The sequence below is a fragment of the Antechinus flavipes genome, chromosome 2 (genome assembly GCF_016432865.1).
Source record: "Antechinus flavipes isolate AdamAnt ecotype Samford, QLD, Australia chromosome 2, AdamAnt_v2, whole genome shotgun sequence".
NCBI classification, from domain to species: domain Eukaryota; kingdom Metazoa; phylum Chordata; class Mammalia; order Dasyuromorphia; family Dasyuridae; genus Antechinus; species Antechinus flavipes.
Genome location: NC_067399.1, coordinates 621,523,898 through 621,547,956, shown reverse-complemented (window position 1 = coordinate 621,547,956; position 24,059 = coordinate 621,523,898). Strand labels below are relative to the sequence as shown.

General features: G+C 39.1%; 1 protein-coding gene across 2 annotated transcripts in view; it reads left to right on the top strand.

Annotated features, from left to right (window-relative positions):
• Window positions 1-15,827, top strand: part of GRAMD2A (GRAM domain containing 2A) — a 77,077-nt gene extending 61,250 nt beyond the window's left edge. The window contains exons 8-13 of one of the 2 annotated variants that reach the window (XM_051981927.1): window positions 1,278-1,349; window positions 2,665-2,727; window positions 6,168-6,324; window positions 6,922-7,021; window positions 12,370-12,474; window positions 12,933-15,827. In XM_051981927.1, coding sequence (XP_051837887.1) covers window positions 1,278-1,349; window positions 2,665-2,727; window positions 6,168-6,324; window positions 6,922-7,021; window positions 12,370-12,474; window positions 12,933-12,936 — 501 coding nt within the window. In that variant the 3' untranslated portion in view covers window positions 12,937-15,827. Of the gene's footprint in view, window positions 1-1,277; window positions 1,350-2,664; window positions 2,728-6,167; window positions 6,325-6,921; window positions 7,022-12,369; window positions 12,475-12,775 lie in introns of both variants that reach the window. The other variant, XM_051981926.1, reaches the window with a different exon arrangement.
• The last annotated feature ends 8,232 nt before the right edge of the window (window positions 15,828-24,059 follow it).

Here is a 24,059-nt window from a genome sequence, read left to right as displayed (position 1 = left end):
TTCTATGGGAATACTGATTCATGTCATGAGAAGAAAACATGGCAGCTTGGGACTATTTGTGCCCCTTGACCAAAAAAGACAAGTTGTTCACCACTAGACCACCAGATCAGGAAGGAAACTGGGAGACTGTTCCTATTGTCACTTTCCCATCTTCATTCCTTCCCACTTACTCTTCCTTCCCTCCCGAATTTCATATATTTGTGCACATAGACACTCAGTACCACTGAAATAAAACTTGAGCTACCTTACTGAGCTAGATTTCTTTCTCCTCTAAATTGCCAACCTTAGTTCTCACTTGCTAATCAAATCAGTAGCACAGAACCTCCAATTCAGTGTGTGGCAGACCTGTGGGCCATGATATTGAACCTTTTGGCACTGGAGCTCACCTCTCCAGACCAACAATCTTGAAGCAAACATTCTCTTAAAGGTTAAGGCATCTTTTGCTGTGGCACAGTAAAAGGTGATAATTCACTCAAGGACACGTGGCTGTGGGCCAAAAATCTGTATGCCCGTGGCAGGGGTATGTCATGTAAAAAGGAACATAGTGATAGAGAAATCAGAACACAAATTAACACTTGACTTTCAGCCCTAAGGCCAGGTAAACTTAGATCCTGTAATTCTTTGGGGGGAAGTAATGAAATACTGATCTGATCTGACCCAGTTAACCAAAAAAAAATTATTAAATGTTTACTATGTGTCAGGCACAAAATTTGGAGATAGAAAGAAAAAGCAATATGGTAGTCCCTGTCTTTAAGAAACTCCCATTCTAAAGGGGAGGCAACATGTATAAATCAGAGCCCAAATCTCCTAAAACAATTAGATCCTACCAGGGTATATCCATGGGTAACAGACCAAGTAGTAGTTTTGGCCACTTTCATCTATCTCACTTCCCTATGCCTCCTCTAATTTTGTCCCTTTCTTCTTGTCAGCTGATTGTCTGCTTCAGGTATGTTCAACTAGTAAAGGTTTATAGTGCCCCCCACAAAGTTTGCATTCTCATGGGAAGCTCTATAAGTTCAAAATGTCTTCCAAACTCAAAGGGATTTAGATATCTCTAGTGGTTAAATGATAGCTGTTATGATAGGCCTTTGAAATATGTATTTTAAAGATATGTGTATGTGACAGGGTTCACAGCCTTCCTTAGTTGTATCCTAGGGCTGATTGCCAATATTAGAGTTATGATATCTTCTTGAAGTCATGTTTGAGTGACAGAATGATCAGAATAGGTATTGTCAGTACCCTTTTCTCATTGCTGATATTTCTCTTCTGTATCATAGTATATTTTCGTGTCACTGATCTCAAGGGACAGCGTGTATGATGTATTAAGAAGAGTCTGCACCCATCTGCAGGTAATGTTGGGCACTGGCTTTCTTTGGGAGCTGGCTCTCCCTAGAACATCAGTCCGATGGAGGGCTCTCCCTGAGCTATAAACCTTTTCTAAGGGTCCCACTCTTCTTCTGCCCCAATATGTGAGATAGCAATACTGGCAAGCAAAGATGGGGAAAGAAGGGAGGGCAAGAGAGAAGATAAGAAATAGAAATATAGATTCTAGAGTATCCTGAGCTGAATTTTCAGATACTAGCATTTCTAATGAAGGCCATTTATCCTCTGTGGCAGAGTGAGCTATTCGGTCAACACACCTGCCTGAATGTTTCTGTGCTCATGGGTGTGCATTTATGTGTTTGTTGACACATCTGTGTCTTTGTGTATGCTCATCTGCTTAGAAGCTTAGTCACATCTGGCAGACTTAGTTTTTTTTCAGACAACCAAAATGATTCCTTTTCCCTATCTTCACCTTTATTTACAGAATAAATGGCAGTCAGAAAAAGCAATATAAAAATCATCTAAAAGCTTCTCTTCAGAACTTTGGAAATGGATGTGTGGGACAAGGGAGATAAGGATATGTGGACACAGGACCACCCAGGATAGTGTGCCCTCATCAGAGAAGGTGCTGTGCAAGGCAGAATTGAAGTGGCTCAAAATAAATACAAGAGGCACAAATTTAGAAAATCCACCCTAATTGTTCCTATGGACTATTTGGGCCTGACCTGTGGTGGAACATTCCAAGCTTGTATTGATATGATTAGCTACAATCAAACACACTGTATGTAGTTCAACTTGAACATAGTGATGTCATTTCGGTCCTCTTCAAGAATGAATAGCCAATCAACAATAAGAGTCCTTAACCTTTTGTGTAATCAGAGACTTTTTGAGAAGTATTTATGAAGCCCATGGACATTTTCTCAGAATAATGTTTTTAAATAAGTAAAATAAAACTCATTGGATTGGTTGACAGAAGGATGGAAATGATATTTTCCTGTCCTTTAACCTGGGACAATCTGAGGTCCATTCACTCCAGATGAAGGATTCTTAATCAAAGTTCTTTTCCAGACTCTATTTTAGGCTTTTGGAATCAATGTAAAAGAGGATGAAAAAGAAGGGTAATGGAGGAAGGAAGGGAGGGAGCCCTAGACAAAGAGGGAGGGAGCAGAATGAAAGTTCTGATGAAGAGGCATAATTAGTTGTCTCTGCCTATGGGACTTGCTCCTCACATTAGACTGGGATCCACAGGAGCTAGACCCTCAGGATTTCTCTGAAAATCCTGGAATCTCATGGAGCTTTAGCCCTGCAGAGAGAGTAACAGTTGCCTCCTTTATTCCGCAGCCTTCCAGTAAGAAGAGCCTGAGTGTAAGAGAATATCCAGATGAACCTGATTCTGAGTCTCTGGTGAGATTTGCCTATGGGAGCAAAGAGTTGGTGACCCACAATGTCTCTGTAGGAATGTGAAGCTCTAAGGAACAAAAAGGTTATCTGTTCAGGGAACCAAACACAATGGAATTAAAATTCAAGATTTGCTTTGGTTGATGCTCTCAAAGTGGGGACATCTGTTAGCAAAGCCATTAATTAGAGTCCTATTTATACTCCATTGTCACCTGTTGGAACTGAACTGATAATGTACCCCACTGATTAGCTCCAGTTAATGGGAGAAAAGCTGCTTGGATTTCCTAAATATATGTAAATTGTCCTTAAGAGAAAATCTAGCCTTTCCCTTAGCTCTTTTCTATCTCATTCCTCTCAGTAAAAAAGGTATAAGTTGGTGTAATAGAAATTCCATTTACAAAAAGTAGTTGGTCCAAAACCATGACGAAATGAATTGAAAAACTACCACAAGAGGTTTGGTTAGACTGAAGAATGGAGAAGCCATGATAGTTTTCAAATATTTGAAGAGATGATATATGAAGAATAACATTTGTTTTGCCTAAAATCAGAAGGATAGAAGTAGAACCAATAGGTAAAACCAGAGGCAGATTTTGGCCCAATGTTAGGAAGCATTTTTTTTAAAAAAGCAACTAACTTTCTTTTCTAAATCTGAAATTCTATTTCTTCACGTGGAAAATGACAGATGACTTCTAAGATACCTACCATCTCTATCTATGATCTTATATTATTTCACAATTGAGTCAGAAGATCTGGTTTCTAATCTGTTCTGTGATTTACTCACTTTTTTGGCAAGTCACCATACCTTTCTGGCTCTGATCTGTAAATTGAGTAGGCTGGATTGAATCTCCTTTGGTTCTTATTTCACTGGAAAGTTTCCCGAATTGTTAAATTAAGGAGTGATCCTTCGCAAAATAATAAGAAACTTAATAAGTAAGTCTGCATATAGATTTAGGGATAAGACTCTAGATACTGTTCCTGTGGTTAAAAGATGTAATGGTCTCTGAATATTAACCCTAAGAATCTGTCAATCGCTCAAGAGACATTTATTAAACATCTATTAGGTGCCCATTATGCTAAATTCTAATGATACAAAAATATGATTCCTGCTCTCAGGGAACTTATAATCAAGCCTAGGGAACCAATATTTAGATCTGTAAATGTATGTAGAATAGATACAAGGTAATTTGGGGAGAGGATATTATCATGTGAGAAGAGGAGAAAAGACTTCATGTAGAAGGTAGATTTTGAGTTAAGCCTTGGAGAAAATTAAGGATTTTGAGAAGTATAGATGAGAAGGGAGTGCATTCCAGGTACTAGGGAATAGCCGTTGCAAAGGCAAGAATGTAGTGTGAATTAGGAAGACTACTGGAGTCTCCTTTTAGTAAAGAGATCAGTTTGATTGAATTGCAAGTGTGCATGAAGGGGAGAACTGGAAATAAGCTTACAAAGATTGATTGGGCCCAGATTTTAATGGGCTATAAATATCAAATTGATTATGAAGGTAAGACACTGGCATATATCGAGTAAGGGAGTGACCTGCACTTTTAAGAAAATCATTTTGGATGTAGAGTGGAATAGGAAGAGACTTGAAGCAGGTAGACCAATTAAGAGATTATTAGAGGTGATGAGCCTAAACAAAGATCGGAGCTATGCTAGTGGAGAAGAGGAAAAAGAGAAGGTGTGGATATAGGAATGTCAAGAATTAGTGGCCAATAAGATATGTGGTATGAATAAGTCAGGAATCAAGCATGATGTTGAAATTGCAAACCAGGGTGTTTTACTGATGGTGGTGCCCTCAACAAAAAATAAGAAAGTTTGGAAAATTTGTGGGGAAAAATGAGTTCAATTTCAGTCATGTTGAATTTGAGATGTCTTGTGGTCTTTTTGTTGAATTTTTCAGTAGGTCATTGATGATGAGGGACTGAAGTTCAGGGGAGAGATTGGAGCTGAAAATATAGATTTGGATGTCATCCGCATGAATTTGGTACTTAAATTACAGAAGCTATTAAGGGAAGCATTTTTCCGTTTCATTTGGCTCTGTAGATAAATAAGGCTTTTAAGAGACTTAATGGAGTTCCATTTTCTGTCTTTCTGATAAAATCCTATGTTCAAATCTAATAGAGTTAGCAAGGTTTGTTCAACAAACAACCTATGTTTAGGTCAGATTCTCCACATGTGTTTATCAAAGAGTCTAGTGCTTTTCTCCTTTTTGTTTTTGTTTTACTTTACCAGACCTGTGATTTCTTCCGAGGAACTCCCTCCTCTGATACAGGCTGACACCTGCTCTGCAATTAGAATATTGGAGATTTGCCTGGGGCACTAAGGATTTAAGTGACTGCCCTGTATCAGAGGTGAAATTTGAATTCATGACTGGACGACTCTAAGACAAGGTTTCTAGCCTCCCTTCTCCCCCTAACGCCTGACTTTTTTTTTTTTTTTTTAGTCTATTAGCCTACCCCCTTAGGAAAGCAGTAGCTTCTTCAATGGAAGATTGCTCATGTGTCAGCATACACACTGCCTTTGGATGTGTAAGGAGGAACATGGCTATACATATCATAGAGCAGCATGAGAACAGGAAGTATGGGAGGTGGGGTTTGGGCTGTTGGACTTGAGAGCTAACCTGAGCAATGGCTTAGAGATGATATTAAGAGATAGGAAAAGTTTCTAGGTAACAAGCATTTAGCCAAGAGCATTGTTCTTATTTCTCATCCTCCCTTATGGAGTATTTGAGGAGGTGGTCTCATGGTGGACATGCTGACTCTCCCCAGAGAGTCATCTCAAGTTGCTCAGGAGTCAAACAAAAATTAGGGCAAACTCCATCTGGCTGATCTGAGGCAGAGCATGACTTACTTTTTTTTTGATTCAGCTGAAGGAAAAATGCACTGGGTCTGGTTAATTTTTAAGATAACATCATAGTTCTACATCAGCAGCTTTCAGTGAAATTGCTTTCCATTGATGCAGGGCAAATTAGAAAGGTCTGGAAAGGAGGATGGCTTATGAGTGGGTTATTTATAATGTTTTCACATTGCTCTGACGAAAAGATGATGGAACTGGTGCTTTGGGGCACTTGGGGGGTCATTGACTAGGTCTGTTTCCAGCTAACACTGAACCCTGGCATCAGACATATTCCAATGTAATTTTCCTTTTCTTATCTGTTTTCAGACCACAACAGGAAGGGGATTCATTCACTTTCACTTTAGTTTAAAGATTCAAAGACAGCTGGTTTGAGTCAACAAGAGAGACAGTGAACCTGAAAGATAGTGGGAGGGCATCTCCTTGTTACCATGGGAATGGCTTCCCACAGCTCTGAACAAAGGTCTAAAGGTTTTTTGGAGAGCACTTAGAGGTCTTGGACTGATTCCCTATCTTAGAGAAGCCTCCTGGGGATAAGGCAATGGTAACTATTTTGATAACAGTGGTGAGACAGGGATTTCTCTCCTCCTTAGGAGGGCCTCGTTCCAGAAATGAAATGGAGAAAGATGTCCCCAACTACATTGTCTCTGTCCCTCCCTGATGATGTCTTCCCCTGCATTCACCGGGGATCCATGAGCAGCCTGGGCACCAAGGAGAGCTCTTTCCCCTCTGAGAAACCCCTGGCATCTGGTGAGTTGAGCAGGGACAAGGTAGGATTATGTGGAGACCTTTGACCCACTCCCCTCTTCCCCCAGCTCATTTGTGTAAACTTCAGAATTCCAATGAGCCTAAAAAATGGAGGAGGAAGAAAGCTGGGCAGGGAACTTTTGAAGCAAAACTGAAATGAAAATATTTAGACATTATCAGGAAGGGAAGGCAGTTTTATGTAGAGTAGGATAAACCTGTGTGACAGGCCTCTCTGGATAATCTGTATCAGTAGCACCTACAGAGGAACTGCAGTTGTCCCCACTGCTAGTTTTATAGGGTTCATCATGGATGGGGAGGACTGTAGGGCTTTCTAAGAGCTGTTTGGGTACTACTAAAAGCCTTGTAACAAAACCCATATTTTAAAGTTCTTATTCTAGTTAAGGACCCAGAGTAACCCCCTTGGTTCCCAGGGAAAGGATTGGAGTTGGGATTCCTTGGGCTGTATCTTAGTGACAGGACTGTATGCCAGAGAGGCATTTTTCCTTTTCTACAACAGCTTCTGAAGAGATTGTGCTTTAAGGGGAGGTGGGGGAGCTGGGTACACCAAGGATTATAGGTTCTGATGCACTTCCATTTTAGATAATGTCATCCACACAGAGGAGGAGCTGGAAGGAGAACCGGAGGGCAGCCCAGAGCTGAGGCCCTGGGATTATCAACTGCTCAAAGTCTTCTTTGTACTGTAAGTGGTGTGTATGTGTTGTATGTGTTGTGTGTGTGTGTGTGTGTGTGTGTGTGTGTTTGCAGTAAGGAGTGGGTTTTGAGTCTTATGTAGAGAGTAAGGGCCTTGGGTATGGTGGGCTGGTCTCAAGGGTCAGGGGAAGAGTTTCCCCCAGCAGGTCTCACAATTCAGCAGCTCCCTAATAGAATCAGTGTGTTGCCACTGGAAGGGTGTACCAAAGCATCTAATCCAGTCCTCTTGTTTTATGGAGGAAAAAAATAAAGCAGTGTGACCAGGGTCCCATGGCTAGCTGGCTTTCTAATTTCTTTGAACTATTCTTGTGGAGTTATGAGGAAGCAGAGTTCTTCCTTAGGATCTTTCCTGTGCTCCTCTACCACCTGTAGATGTTTGTAAGTGTCACCTCCCAACCCTTTGTATACATACTTGTTAACTTTCAAGATAAGTCCTGGATATTGTAACAGTAATATGCACTGTGGCTATATCTCCTGTGAGCTTAGATCAGGATGACTCCCCATTGCACAGGTAGGGGGTGCAGACACAGGCTCAGGGGAGGCTGGAGTAGTCCCAGGGAGTCCTCACTGGTACCTGCTCGTTATCTCCCTGATCCCTCTCCTTTTTCCCCCAGTCCACAAACTTTGGACTTGATATCCTTGGCCTTCACTTGCAATCAACTCCAGAGATATCTCATTTTCATTTTTAAAAAATTAGACCTACAGACATAGGGAGTTCCTGGAGTGGAATTTCCTTTAGCCAAATGCAATCTTCAGTTTTGCATCTGAGCGACTCTTGTCCATATTAGCAAGTTCTTTACAATGGGTCCACTTCACAGGCTGAGGATTCCTCTAGCTAGGTTGTCCATATTTTATCTTTTATTCTCACTACATGACAAGCTCACTACCTTTTATCCCACATCTTGCCTTGGCCCCCCTGTGACTCTCATACTTTTCTCTTTTGTTCTTTGAATTATTCTCAATTTGGACCCTTTGGAAATTGGAGATAGTATTCCATGATTTGTTGCCATATATAACATCTTTGGAAGAAGGTTGGTGTTCAAAAAGATATTTTTGTCAGAGAAAATCTTGAGATCAGCAAAAGTACCACACTTTCCTGAATGCAATCAGCCTACCTTCTCCCTTTAATTCTGCGTTTTCCAGCTGCAGGGCCCAAGATATTTTATCTTAGCATAACAGGTTAAACAAGAAGCATTCTTCATCCATTCATGTTTTCCTATATGGATTGTTAGTTTTAATCTTTTTGGATTGTTATGATCTCACATAGGAAGTTCTGTAATATTCTGAAATTTGATGTAATCAAGACAATATTGTATGTAACTAGAAACATCTAGTGGACCTTTCCTTTGGTAGGAGCTTTAGAGTCTGTGCCAGACATCCCACGCAACAGTGGCAGACATCTTCAGCAAACATGTATATCTTTTTTTGAGAGACATGGACCTCTTTAGAGGCAGCTAGGATGTATAAGAGATAAAATGGTAGGCCTAGAGTCAGGAAGCTCTAATCTAGCTTCAGAGACTCCCTAGCTGTGTGACCCTACGCAAGTCACTTGATCTCTATCTGCTTCAATTTTCCCAACTATAAAATGAGAGTTATAACAAAATTAAGTGACTATAAAGATGTAGTCTTCTGAAATGCTTTTTTTTTTCATTTCTTGAATTTTATATTCATTAATTTTTTAAAAAAGACATGACGTGATAAAATTGCTTTTGTGAAAGCTCAACTATTCCATTTTCATTTTTTCATCATAGATATCTTAAAAACATGTACTGATCCAAAGTAGGCATATGTATAGTTATTGACAGTCTTTGACCTTTTAACTATAGTTAATACCCTCCGTGATTTTTTTGCATTTCATTATCTTTACCCTTTTCAGATATCTTGAGAATCAGTTTCTCAACATCCTCAGAATTATATTACTTTTAGCATCAGCTTCTCCCATTTTAAAAAGTAAGATTCTTCACTTTAGGGACTGTCTTGCTTACTTGTATTCATTTCTGTAGTGCTTAGCAAAGTGCCTGTCATGTAGTAAGTACTTAAGTAGATTAGATAAAGCATTTACTAAGTAACTATTTATCTGGCCTAATTCATTTGTTCTTTCTCTCTCTTCTTCTCCTCCCTCCCCCACTTTCTTTAAGGCTATTTCCACTTCTTCACATTGTACATGAGAATGTTTTGCTGTCATGGATGAAGAAAATAGTTATAGAAATATTATAACCACTCCATATTTGGAATTTCCCATTGGTCTCATTAGTGACTTCTTTACTTGACCCATTATTTCAGAGAACTGCTTCAAGTCACTTCTTATTCCCTAGCCATATTCTCTACAACAATTTTACCATTGGACTTATATCTTCTCCATCACACTGTAATTTTTGATCCATGAAAAGGACTATGTTAATCTACTATACAACGGAATCCCTCTCCACTACTGTTTTCCTGATTAAACCTTTCCTAATTGCTACTCTTTTATGTGTATTATCTTCTCCTATTATAAATGTAAACTCCTGAAAAGTAGGAACTATCTTTGTTTTTGTTCTCTTAACTCCTGTTCTTAGCACATAATAAGGGTTTAATGTTTTTAAATTCACTTATTCCTACAAATGTGGGCAGAGCTATTCCATTTTTCAGCAATATTATATCCTTCCAATTTCATCTTTAAATCTTTTTAGGATGATTTGGCTTAACTGGATCTCACATGGCTTTGGTTTTTTTTACTGCATTGATTTTTCTATTTCATGAGGTAATACTGCTAATAATTTTACACTTTCCTCTCCTGTAACATTCTGCAAAAGTGGTAATCTCTTCCCTACTATTTCTCTTCATTTGGCAAGGACATAAACTGTTGGCTAAGACATTTTCTGGGCTTCTTTTTTAGCCTTATTATAGCATCTGTTTTACATATGTAGAAACTGATATTAATGTCTTTTCCTTTGTCTGTTTCCTATTTTTTGTTTTTAGTAGGTTTCTTGACTAGGTCAGATAGGAACTATTTTCATATATATACACGTGTATATCAAGGTATATTACTATATATGTACACGTACATATCACTATATATGGACATGTACATATATTTCTATATATTATAATTTCTTCTGATTTGTTGCTTATTTTAACCTTTGTTCTGGCAAATTGAAGAAATTGAATTGAAGAAAGCATATTTAGGAATGACATATCAATAACCTGTACAAAAAAATAAAATTTCTTTGTTATTCAGGGTGATGTTATTCAGGACAAACAATTCTCTTTTTGAAGAAAATATTCAGGATTCATAGGCAGGAGACTTTCCTATTGCTAATAAGCCTTTGCCCTTTTTTTATCTCTTAATTCTGAACTACATTTTCAAGATTTCCCCTAGGAGCTATCTCCTGATTGTATCCTCATCCAATATTACATCCTAAATCTTCCCATCTTCTTAATGTCCTCTTTTGCATTGATGTTACTAAATATTAAGGAATGTGTTGTCTTAGGATAAAAAAAAAATCTTAGAAATGCTTTGATTTTTTTTTTTTACCTCTTTATCTTCTGCAATAAATGTTGGTACATAAGTCCTTTTTCATTTATTCATTCATGGTGGTCTTTTTGCTTGTATCCATTATGAGCACTGCCAGGTGAGATTAACATGTATCTGATGATGACACATTTTTTGTTGTCCTGGGATTAATTTTAAAAGCAATTCTACAAACTTCTGTTTTTGAGGACTGGCCTACCTAAATTTGGAGGGGCTAAGTACCAGAAAGTTGGTAAGTGAATGATGTCTATTTTTGGTTATAGCAACTCATACAATTTTTTAGTAAGGAATGAAAAAGTTGTCTCCACTCCAGTGAGAATCTCACTGTAGCTTCAATTTCCTTTTACATTGTGATTTTATTTTGAATGGGAATGTGCCATTGTTTAAATGAAAGTTTATTTTCCTAAAGAAAATCTGAACATCCTACCTCTAGGGCAAAGGAGTTATTAGGACTTAGAAAATCACAGGCCTTGGGAAATATTTAATCACCAATTCAGTATTGAAATCAAGTCCAAGGATTCAAGACCCAACTTCCTCTCTCCCTCCTCCTCTACCCCCCTCCCTTTTTTCCTCCCCCTTCCCCTTCCTCCTCTCCCATCAATATACTGAATTCTCTGGCTCAAGGGAATAACAGCATTATTAGTACTTAAGAGCAGGGAAGTGTATCAGAAGCCATATGGTCTAACAAAGCCTATCAGAGCCACAAACCTGTCAGGAGCAGCTTCTAAAAGCACAAAACTTTTTGCAGGGAGTTAGCATGATGCACTGAGGAAAATTTCCTGCAGCACTGATTTCTGGGTGATGTTCCTAGGTCTGCTATTGGATGGCCTTGTGATCTTGGTCAAACCACTTAAACTCTTGGACCTCTATTTTATCATCTGTAAAATGAGGATAATAATACATAAGGATCATGTAAGGTTATGTGTAAGGTATTTTTAAAAGTATTTTAAAATACTTTAGGTATTATTATTATTACCAACAGCAGAGTCCTGAGCAATGACTTACAGAGATGCTGTTCTGGATTTTAGCATGTGAACTCAGGAATGGTGGGAAGTAATCTAAGTTGTTCTATGACTTCAGAAAGGAAGCATTCTGATTTTAGTTTTGAGATGCACAGGGACTTGGTTTCTGTAGGGTTAGGTTTGTGGAACATAAATTTATTGAGGTTTAAGTTCCTTGTTTCTTTAAAAAAAAAAAAAAAACTTTCTCCGTAGACTTCTGGGATTCCAAAATTGGGTTGTAGCAGGATGGTTATGGGCCTGGCAGACCCTAAATAGAGAGTGAAAGTGTTGAGAAATAAAGATTTACATACAATGAGGGTATGAGGGATTTTATAGTCCCGTAGGTCTTTCTTTTTCTTTAATATGCTAATTTCCTCTGATTTTGTGGCTATTTTTATTCCAATATTTAATTTAAATCTTCCTGAGTATCACCATCAAGAGTGTCACTCAGTGACCTTCAGGGATTTGAGGATCAGAAAGCTACTCGATAACCACTAGGCCTTGAGACCAATGGAGCCAATCCTAATGGAAGGTGGCAATTGGGTGGGACCCTGGGTTTTCCCAGGGCGCAAAAAGAAAAAGTCTGTGGTTCCTGGGTATGTGGGGGGTAGCTATAGTTTGTTGTGTTAGGGATCTTGTAACTCTCTCACTATTAGAAGGAAATGAGACCTCATTTGAGAAATGGATCTGAGTTTCTCCTGATGTGGAAAGACTTTGGACTTCTGTTCATGAGGCTCTTAATAATCTGGAAAAATCAGAGAGGTGGGATCCTTTTTTTGGGAGGGGTTGATCCAGATGTCCTTTGCTCTTTTGTTACCTTAGGATCTGCCTCCTCGTGCTATCATCATCCTACATGGCATTCCGAATCTTTAGGCTGGAGCAGCAACTGTGTTCTCTGAACTGGGACTCCGTCTCCCACAAACACAGGTGAGGCTCTGCCCTTCCCAGCACCCGGGGGGCATGAAAAAGTGTTGCAGAACAAGCCCTTATTGTCTTCCTATTGGGCTCTGGGTGAGCTGTGACCTGTGGTACAATGACAGGGTTCAACATTTTTGGTGGGTGTGAGGAGGGAGGGGGATTTGTAGGGGAATCTGTGCAAGAGAAGGCTCCAAATCGTGTGTGTGTGTGTGTGTGTGTGTGTGTGTGTGTGTGTGTGTGTGTGTGTGTGTGTAGGAGGGGGATCCCATTCAGGAAAAGGCTCCAAATCTCTCCTCATCTCATTCCTAAGGGACTTGCCCATAAATTCCCCGTGTGGAAAGCCAAAGTGAAGCCTGGAAACCCTCCTGATATTTTCCTCCTCCTCGGCCCTGCACCCCCACAACTCACCCACAGACTACCTGCTGGTTTTCACTTTCCATCAGTCTCAGGTTCTTTCCCTGTGGCAGGTGACAACAGTAGAAGTTACACGCATCCCCTTTCCAAAAGAAGGGAGCTCTTGGTGTGGAGATTCCAGCATAGTTCCCCCTCAATTTGTGTTGCTGAAATGCTAAGAAGAGTCTTAATGAAAAGTTTGCTAATTTTCCTGCTACCTTGAACGCTTGATCTGAAGTACTGTTTATGAAGGAATCCTCTCCTGGTCTTAAAGGACTCAACTCATCAGATGGAGAAACCAGCTGTGGGATCCTGTGCTGTTTCAGCTGTCAGGAACAAGTGGGGGAAACAGGCTAAACTGCTTCTCAGAAATGGTTGCTTTCAGTAGGCAGAATGGTTTTTGGGCTACTTGGGCATCAAGAATAGGGTCTCACTGATGTCACTCCTACCATAATGTCCTTCACTCCAGTTATCTTTGGGATCCGAGGATTGAATGCCTCAGCTCATTCTGTGACTTATTCCTTTTGCTCCCCTGAACTAGCCTTCATCTGGCTAAATAAGAATTGCTTCCTCTGGGTTCCCTGAAAGTCTTACCCAGACAAAGTCAAACACCTGAAGCCAAAGAGAACTGTGTTGCTAGGGTACCTAGACATAAGTTCATGACAAAGCTGACTTGGAAAAAGGGGAGAGAGACTATGGTTCTTAGGTGGAGGAAGAGGAGATGTAGGAACAGAAGGAGGGCAGTGCTTGTATTTGTGGCCAAGTCTACTTGTGCCTGACAGCCTGGGAAGCTAGAAAGGCAACAAGGAGGAGATGACAGGGCACTCAGTGGCTTCTAAGGGCTATTTGGGGGAGGAGGCTGTGGGAAGAAAAGATGATATCCCAAAGGATTTCTTTGCTGAGTGTTGTCTACTTCAACCATTATGTGAAGCCAGAGAGCTGACAGGCCAGAGGTAACTTAGTAAAATAAGGCAGGGCCAGTGTTTTTGCTTGAATTATGGGAGTTATCGTTGGGGCTAAACTTAGGTATAGAAGTAAAGTGAATAATTGTGCCTTTAATCTATGCTATTCTTGAATATACACTTTCAGCTCTCTTTCACAAATGGTACCTTGGACTGTTGCTTCATTTTCTGAACTTCAGCTGGCACTGATTACTGGGGCTATATAGAATTTACTTAAGATCCTCTCTGAAAGAATATTATGATGGGAAGAGAAGCCTGTTTCACTTCTCTTTCCCCCACTCCCAAACTCCATTTAAATAATTTACTCACGGCTCAGGTGCTTCTTGGCTTTCCACACCTTGTTTTAAAGACTAGATATGTCAATATTTGAATTAAAACAGTTCCCAGATTTTTCTTCTTCAATCTTCCAGCTTTCTTTCTAAGTCTTTCCTATCAAGATTTTTTTTTTTTTTAAGGACACAACTTGATAATACTGGTCTTCCCCCTTTTGGAGAAGGGAAAAAAATTTCTGATCTTCCAATAAAATGTAAGCCCACAAACTCTTCCTGAGTGCATGAGATTTGGAAGAAGCAGAAGGAAATGAAGTTAGCTGAAAATGTAGTAAATTGGTTATCATGAATCCCAGTGCAAAAGACCTGTTCTCACAATTTCCTCTGTTTAGCATCCCATTCCTTATTACCATGGTTTCCATTCTTTCCCTTTCTTAAACTTTGGCTATCTTAGCACCTGGGATAGGCAGGGAGTCTAGCTTCTCTTCCTAACGTTTAAATTCAGACAAAGAAGGAACCTAAGGAAAAAGGGAACATGTCAAAGGCATCACTAATGACGGAACAGAAGTTCCTACCATGGAAAGCTATCCTTCCCCTTTTCAAGATTCCTGAGATAGGCTCCTTGGCCACTTGGGATGTTCCTTTTTGGACTCTAGAGAAAGAAAGCAGAAATACTAAGCTTTAAAGTGGACATATTATTGAATGAAAGTCCCAGCTTTCTGGGACACTTAAAAGACAATCTAAACAAAGAGTGGGGGGAGGGATATTTGTGAAACTTCCCTAATTGAACTCTGCAACCTTAATGCTGCTGTAAACATTGGAATGCCCTGCCCCTTCTGAGAAGCTCCTAGATCTGTCACACTACCTCCTTCATCTTGTCCTAGTCCGCGGAGAGTCAGACAGCACTGGGAAGTTGAAGCCATCTCATCCCTGAATCCTAGAGTGGGAAGGGACCTCAGATGTTGCTTAATTTAATCAATATCTGAAGCATGAGTTTGCATTACAGGGAATGTAGGCCTTCAGCAAATGGCCTTCGAGATCTTCAGATAGGGAACATACAATCTCATGAGACAGCTCATTTAATTTCTGGGAAACTCTATTTAAAAAAAAAAAAGATTTTGCTTATAATATGCAATCTCTATTTGTTGGTCTTACCTTTGTCTTCTGGGGCCAAAAAAATCGAGTCTAATCTCTTTTTGACTTGAAGATCTTCAAAGAGTTGAAAATAATGTCAATATTCTAAGTCTTTTATTCAAACCAAACACCCCCTGGACTTTCGTGTTTCCTTATCAGCCTGGCTGACCTCCTCTAGATGTGCTTCAGCTTGTCTATGTCCTTCCTTAAACATGGCAACCTCTTCTGAATGTATTTTAGATTCTATTTTCTGACAAAGAAATATTATAGAAGAATTATCATCTCCTCTATTCTGGACACTCATGTTTTTAAACATAAAATCACATTATTTTTTCTGGTTGCCATATCACACATTTAGTCATATTGTAGCCCATTAAAAATTATACTACCTTTTCATATGGATTACCTTCTAATAATGTCTTTCTTTCCTTCCTCCCCACCCTGACCCTGGCAGCTGACTTTTTAAATTCAAGTATAGCACTTCACACTTACATTTCTAAGGTTACTCTGGGGACTGCAGGGTTAGTAGTTGAGTTCTAGGGGCAATGTGGAGTCTTCTATTGTGATAACTGAAGTTGTAAACTATACGTATTTATTACACAGACATGTTTTGAACTGGATGTTTTTTTGACTTCTTGGGAAGATGGTCCAACCAAATTCTGTATTGTCTGGGGAAGTGGGTGGGTAATGCTGGGGATATTTCAATACAGTGTGATGTTAACCTGTAAACATATAAAAATATTTAAATTTTTTTAAAAAATCTGATTTTGTTTGTTTTCTTTGGTTTGGAAAATTCACTGTTATTGAGTCTGCTAATAGATTGTCCTGTACCCAGAAAGTAGTGGATCGTTTTTCTCTCTCTATGTTGCTGCAAAAACCACTGGAAATCTAATCCAAACTTTAATTGGACAGGATGGGATCACCACAGGAAAAGGCTCTAGCTGGAGTCAAAGTTTTGCAACACTACTCATAGTTGCTAGGAATGGTTACTCATAGTGTATATCTCCATTGCCCACATCTATCTATAGAGTATGTAACACATTGTGAAAATGCAAAGTGTACTGAACTTGGGTTGGGTTTAAATCTTACCTAAGACACAATAACTATTTAAGTTTCTTCACGTATAAAATGAGAGATTTGTACTCAATGGTCCCTAAGGTCCTTTTCAACTCTAAATATGAAAGCCATATTCCAATTTTGGATTCGGGTGAGTATAGAGCTGTTTAGGTGGAACTTTTATGTATCAAACCCATCAATATATCCTATGATCTTTAGCAACATCTGACCTTAGATTCAGAGGTTAAATTCCAAACTAGGCAATACTACCATTCCTAAGATGATACTACCCCTCTGAAATATGTAGATCCATGTACTTCAGTTCAGACTTGAGTGTTGTTGCTGTATCCAAGTGTTTTCCTCTTTGCTCCTCCAGAGGTGGTCAAAATTCCTTGATGATATAACTAACTAGTATAAATATTACCCTTCTTCACAAGAGCTGGGCCCATGCCTCATCTGAGGATGGGAGGAAAAAATACAGAAGGTTCCATTCAATATTTATTAAGCATTTATTATGTTCAAGGGTTTAGGCTAATTGCTACAGATATGAAGTAAAATCTTAAGATATTTCTCTAAAGCTCATCAGTAGTAACTTATTCATGGAGGGTAAAGTATTCTGAGAGGAATGGTTCAGAGAGGAAACTGACTTGCTATTGCTAGTAGGGTGGGCAATTGGTGCTTGGCCCATCTATTGATCCATAAGATAGTCCACAATGAAGAGAGAGAAAAGTGTTGGTAAAGAGAACATTAAATAATATAAGCAGTAGGAAGACATGGTTCCCTCTTAAATGAAATTATGTATCATCCTGGGAATAGGAATGTACTTTACCAGATTTGGGGAATAAAAAAATTTTATTGTCAATGAACAAACTTTTATTTTCTCTTTCCTACACTGAAAAAGATCTCATACTCTTATGACAAATCTGTAGAGTCAAATCAAACAAATCCACGAACTTGACTATGTCCAGAAATGCTTGTCAATGATTTTGCATCTTGAATTCATATCTATTGAAAACATTGGAAGCAGAATCTGTTTCAGATCTCTGGAATTGGGATTGGTTACTGCAACTGATCAAAGTTAAATCTGTCAAAGTTGTCTTTGTATGTTATTGTATAAATTGTATTCTTATTTCTGCTCAGTTCATTCTTCATTAGTTCATACAAGGCTTCTTAGGTTTCTCTGAATCTTTCCCTTTTGCTATTTCTTATAGCATACTAGTATCCCATTACATCCATGTGTCATAATTTCTTCAGTTATTCTCCATTTGATGGGTTTCATCTTAGTTTCCAATTTTTTGCTACTACAAAAAGAATGGTTATGACTCGTTTTTGTACATGTGGGTCTTTTCTGATTCTTTGATCTTTTTTCAGGTATAGACCTAATAATGTTATTGTTGGGTCAAAGAGACTTTACAGGAGAATAAGTGAGGGAACAATCATTTAACAGGTAAATAGTATATGTGTTAAGCATTATATAAATATTATCTCATTTGATCCTTACAACAACCCTGAGATGTTGGTGCTGTTATTATCCTCATTTTTCAGAGGAGTAAATTGAGGCAAACAGTATTAAGTGACTTACCCAGGGTCCCATAGCTAAAGCAGGGTTAAGTGACTTACCCAGGGTCTTCTAGTAAGTATCTGAGACTGGATTTGAATTCAGGTCTTCCTGACTTGAGGCCCCACACTCTATCCATTGTTATTCCTTGCTCTATTATATCCATTTTGTGAGCAAGAAAGTGCTATGTTCAGTGTGATGCACTCATGGCCCACAATGAACAAGTACAGTGGTCCTGAACGGCCATAACTTTCCACCTCCCTTTCTGTGCTTTCCCATGTATCTCAGTAGTTGAGATGAGAGGAACTGACAGAGAACTTGAGCAGCAGTGCTAGGTGTACTTCCCTTCCCAGGTCAATCTCAGGACCCAGGACCCCCACCTATCTCAGAAAGCCTACATTGGGAAGGTGCTGTCCAGAAGGCATCTCTGGCTGGCCCAGGATGTCAGCTTTCTACAAGAAGGCAGTTCTCAGTGTCACAAATGAGCTATCCTTACGCACAGGGCTGATAGACTTGTCAAGTGATGACTGCTTCAGGATCTAACTCTGAAGGTTCTCCATGAGCTTATCACTTCTGGCAGTCCACCAGGTGGCAGCAAAGATCACCAAAGCACCTCACGCTAATGCTTTGTCTTATACGCAGAGGTTCACAGCTGGTAGGAAGTGCTGATTTCCTTCTTCATAGGACATCCTTCCACAGCTTCTCCTATTTTTCTTACCTCTCTCCTTCCCAATGCAGAAATTTATCCCACTCTGGCCTTGTAGAACCTTGTAGACCTTGACATTTTTAAGATGACAACCTAGCTCCATCCACTTTTCCAGAATTATATTATTTCCCTCATTGCACTCTTCAGTCCAGGGAATCTGACCTTTTCATTGTTACAGGAACTCAATATGCCATCTCATTGGCTTGAATGACTTCTTTCTCATCTCTGCCTCTTACAATTCCTAGCTTCCTTCAATAACTAAAATTCTACCTCCTGTGCCTTTCCTGATTTCCCAACTGCTAATGCCTTTCCTACAAAATCACTTTGACCTTATTATGTGTATTCTTATGTGAGTATATGTTAGTTTTGCCAATAGAATTTAAACTCTTTCAGGACAGAAACTAAGGTATTTAGATCTTTGAATAATATGCACCTATTTAGCACATAATAAGCATTTAATAAATACTTATAAATAATAAATAAAATATCAAATAAATTAAAATAAATACTCATAAAACATGCTAGGAGCTGAGGGAGACACAAATATAAAAAATGATTATGCCATTCATTCATTAAATATTTATTATTTTGTGCAGTGATATGCTACAATCTCAGCAATACAAGTACTTTAAGACCTTATAAGAAATACAAAGTTCTTTGAGAATTCAGAGGACAGAAGAGATCACTTCCTTCTGTGGGTAAATTAATACATGCCTACAGTTACTCTTCTATGGAAAAGGAAATCAATCAGCAATGAATCATCTGATCCTTCCCGGTCCAAGTTCCTCTTCTCATTACCAAAAGTTTCCTTTCTCTTTTACTTCCTACTCCTCATAGGTAAATTAATATGATAGTAACAAAAGCAATTTGTTCTGAACGTCTGTTTTGAAGGATCCCAAAGTACAATTTGGAAAATTAACGGGTAATGGAGGATATTTGTCTTTGAATTCCCCTCCCTAAGAATAACCTTCATCTTCCAGGAACGGGCTACTCCCTTTGCCTAGCTCAATGTAACTGTCAGTTAAAAAATGTGAAGAGAAAAGTAAAAACAAAATAGAAAACTTGGGTCAAAATAAAGGGTGAACACATGGAAGTATCTGAAAGAATTTCCTTGTGAGTTTCTCTACCCCAAGCAGCCCAAGGTTGCTATAGTGACAGTACTTTACTGGAATGGCTGGGCAAGGTAGTTGCCAGGCTGCTTCCAGAACATGAGAATTCCTCTAAAAGTAGGCTCCTGTGTCTAGTCCAACTCTATATTGCTGCAATATTGCAGCAGGTGCTTTTTTTGAATGTTACCTCAAGGCTCAACCTGTTTTTAATTGATTCCAACAATCCTCACTCATTCATGCTTGATACTATGGGACAAAGCCAGAGGTTACTCTTTAAAAAAATAAAATAAAATAAAAGACATTCTTATAAAGGGTTATTCCTGCCTCGAAAGGGCAACCTTAGAGAAGGCAGAATTGTTAGGTTCTGAGGAAATCAGGACATGGAGAGGGAACCAAAGTCTAGGTTTCTCCCTAGGCTTTGAGTTGTGACTTCACTTGACTTCTCCTCAAGAGTTCAAACTTACTCTTAGTAGCCCAGGGGAGCCTGAAGTAAAATACTCTGCTTTGCCTTGGTTATTACTGGGGTGTGAGTACAGCTTTGTCTACTTTAGGAACACTCCTCTTCTATTTAGTGTCTGATCTTTATCTGAAGGAGGGGTAAGGATAAGAAAAGGAGTCAAGAAAGTTAAAATCTTTTGTGGCAGTGTCCCAGAAAAATCTGCCTTTTTGTCCCCAAACCATAACACAGATTCATAGAAAAGAAAATTCATCTTCCAAATATGATTTTCATGCCAATCTTTTGCTCTGGGGTCTCAGCAAAGTCATTGTGCTGAAAACTCCAAGCTGGCAAGGGTCCTGGACCTTCCAGGAAAATGGATTTCTTCCTGTTATTGCCACTGCTTAGCCCTCAGTGACACCTGAGGAGTGAAGAAAACACTGCATAAATAGAATGCCCCACAGCTCCTTTGTTCCTGGCTTCCCTCTCCACCTAGAGGCTGCTGGATTAGGACCCCTTCACCTGGATTGAGGCCAGGTTTTGGCTCTGTTGTATATAGGTTATATGGGGCTCTCAATTAAATTACCTCTCCCCAATAAATCCCACCCTGCTGAGAAAGCAGCCAAGCCGCAGTGAAGGAGGAACTAGAACCACAGTTTTGATGAATCCTTCCTTTTCAAGTAAATCTCTAAGGACTACATGAGGTTATTGATGCTGGTGTTTGGTACATTCACACAGGCCAATGCATAGCCAAGGGGAAAAGAGCCAAGGGAAAAAGAGAAGTTCCCAGAGAGAAAAAAAGGAAATGGTACATTAACTAGAAAAATACACAAGATATTCAGTAAGAATGAAAGCAGAGGCCTCCAGGCACAGAAAGCTGGCCACCCATGAATAGAATGACCTGTCAACATTAAAGGCTAGAATTTTTGTAAACAACAGTAACCCTTTATCAGACCATTATCTTAATCCTATCTGGCTCTTATCACTGGGTCAACAGACCTTTATCAGGCATTCCATTCCATCCTAAGCTTCCCATTTCACCAATAGGAAGTAAGGCTAACTCACTTGCTCAAGATCACATAGCAAGGAACAAGCTAGGAAAGCTCTGGGGTTTAGACTTCCAGCAGAGCTGACTTAAGCTCATCAATGCTTAAACTTGACCTGAAGCTTACAGAATGCTCTTCACAAATTGTCCTTTAAATTGGCTAGTGTTGTAGGTTGGCTCAGGCATGACTATTTGAAAACCTGACACCTATTGGAAAGGGATCGAGCCTTGCTTGAAGAAGTGTTAATTAGTATAGAATTTCTGGTAGAAGCTTTTCTTTGCTGAAAGTTCCGGGAATTCTATTAGCTCACAAATGATAGTCTCTCCAGGCCAAACAGTAGTTCAATATAATTTCACAGTTATTTATTGAGCAGCTTTTCTTGTGCTCAACAGAGTAAAAGAAATATGATATGGAGCCTGTTCAAAAGGAATAGGCTTCCTGTTGGGAAGAAAAGACACACAGATGAAAGTGACATAACAGAATGAGATAATATGAATATAGGTATAAAGAATGCCATATGAATTTAGAGAATTCATTTGTGGAATGGATTGGTTGAAAGGGGTAGACTTTGAGTTGGAAGTTGAAAAATGGGTAGATTTTAGAAAGGGGAGGAGGAAAATAACTTGAATATGGGAATGAGCAAAGTGTGTGTGCAGGTGTTTGTGGACATGGGCCTAGATATGAGCATGAGGAATAAAAGAGGAACAGCTGAGACACTGAGTTGAGTGAGATCAGATCACAGACAGTCTGAAGGCTGCGTAAAGAGTATAGATTTTATTCTTTAGGGAAAACTTTTTACAGATACAGTCATCATAGATGAAACTTCAGCAGGATCCTTGCAGATATGGCACAATCTTGCATTGATTTTTTTTTTCCTTAATGTCCATTATTGATGGCATGAAATAACACAAGGCTAATTTCTTTAAAGAGGTGGTAGGATGGATAGAGTATGGGCACTGGCCCTGGAGTGAGGAGGACCTGAATTCAAATTTGGCCTGAGACACTAACTATGTGACCCTGGGCAAGTCACTTTACTGTTTCTTCATCTGTAAAATGAATGGAGCAGGAAACTGTAAAGCACTCCAGTATCTCTGCCAAGAAAACCCCAAATAGGGTCACAAAGAGTTGGACACGACTAAACAGCAACAAACTTCTTTAAAAGCTCCTGCCTAGAGCCACTTTGACTTGCTTTAAAAAGAATTAGGCTTTCATTTCTTCCAAACCTAATCTTTTCAATTCAAACACACTGAATAGATAATCAACAAGCATTTACTAAGCGTCAACTGTGTATCAAACACTGTGCTAAACACTAAGAATAGAAACAATGATAAAAACAATACTTGCCTTCAATAAATTCTCATTACAATAGGGAAGACAATATATAAATAATTGGGTACATAGACAATACATTCAAAGTAAATGAAAAGGTACTCTTGGAGAGGAACATACTAGCACCTGGAGAAAAGCCTCCAGCAGATGGGGTTTGAACTATCTTGAAAGAAACTAAAAATTCAAGACTTAGAAATGGAAATGGAGAACATTGAAGGATGGGAGACCCACAGTACTAGGCAATGAGACAGGAAATAGAGTGTTAGGTTTGAAAACGTAAATTGCTTGGGATTGCTGGGATTGTAGTTAGAGGAAAGAGTCAAGAAAACTAGAAAGGTTAAAAGAAGCAGACTATGAAGAGCTTTAAATACCAGAGGACTTTAGACTTTATGAAGGGAGTCATTAAAGTTTACTGAGTAGGGACAAGTGGGAAGAAAATGGGTATGAATAATTCAAATGTTATTTACTCATAAGTCACAGTGGAATTGAAGGGATGAGATCTTTCAGCCATCATCCCTTGCAGAAGAAGCCTGACAGCAGCTTAAAAAGCTGAAGAAAATCCAGTGGGAATCCTTCATTCCAGATTCTCTTCCCAACTTTCTTAAGGGACAGTATTTTCCAAAAAGTGAATCAGGATATGGCACAACAAAAGATTACTCTCGTTTATGAACTGGGCAGAATATTTAATATAACTGTCTCAGAAAATCCACAAATATAGTAAAAAATGACCACCTACTAGGAAAACACAAATCAGCAGAATGGAATGTGGAACAAATAAATAGAAAGTATTGGAAGGAAAGGAATGATGAAGAAGTGGGGCTCAAAGAAAATGACAGGGATTTAGAAAATAGCTGAAAGAAAGTAGCAGAAACCCTGATAAAACAGTCATGTGTAAAACACAAAGCTGGAGGTGAGAAGTGCTAGAACTTCTTCAAGGCTAGGTGTCAGAGGGACACCCTGCAGGTGAGTATACATCTTTTCAGTTTCCTCAAGGTAGGAAGCTCCAATAGCTCTCCAATAAAGAGAGATAGAGTTGGAGAATAGATAACTGACCTTGGAGCCTTTAAGTTCTACTTCTCAAACATGCTGGCTATGTGCTCCAAGTCATTTTCAGACTATAAGCTGCAAGGTGCTGATTTAGATTGATAAAATGAATTACCTAGAGATTCTCAACTAGATAAAATTAGGATTCTAGGGGTTTTTTTGGTTTGTTTTAAGTGTCAGATCAGAATAAGGACTTAGAGAGGCAATGCTGTCTATGTAACTAGATTTGGACTCAGCTCTTTGTTCCTTTGGGGTCTGCTGGGCCCTGTGCCTGGCACATCATTATTAACTAAATAGGGACCTCTAACAGCAACAAAATGGGTGGCATTATTGTTTGAGTTCATCCCTCATAAATTTTTTCCCTTGGAAAGATCTCTTGGCTTTATTTGTTGAATTGCAAAGGTTAGTCAGTAAGTGAATATGCATTTATTAAGTATTATGTGGCAGCCTCTGTGCTTAAGAGCTAAGAATACAAAGAAAGGCAAAAGCCAGTTCCTTTTCTCACAGAGCTCGCCATTCTAATGCAGACACAACATGAGAACAACCATGTAC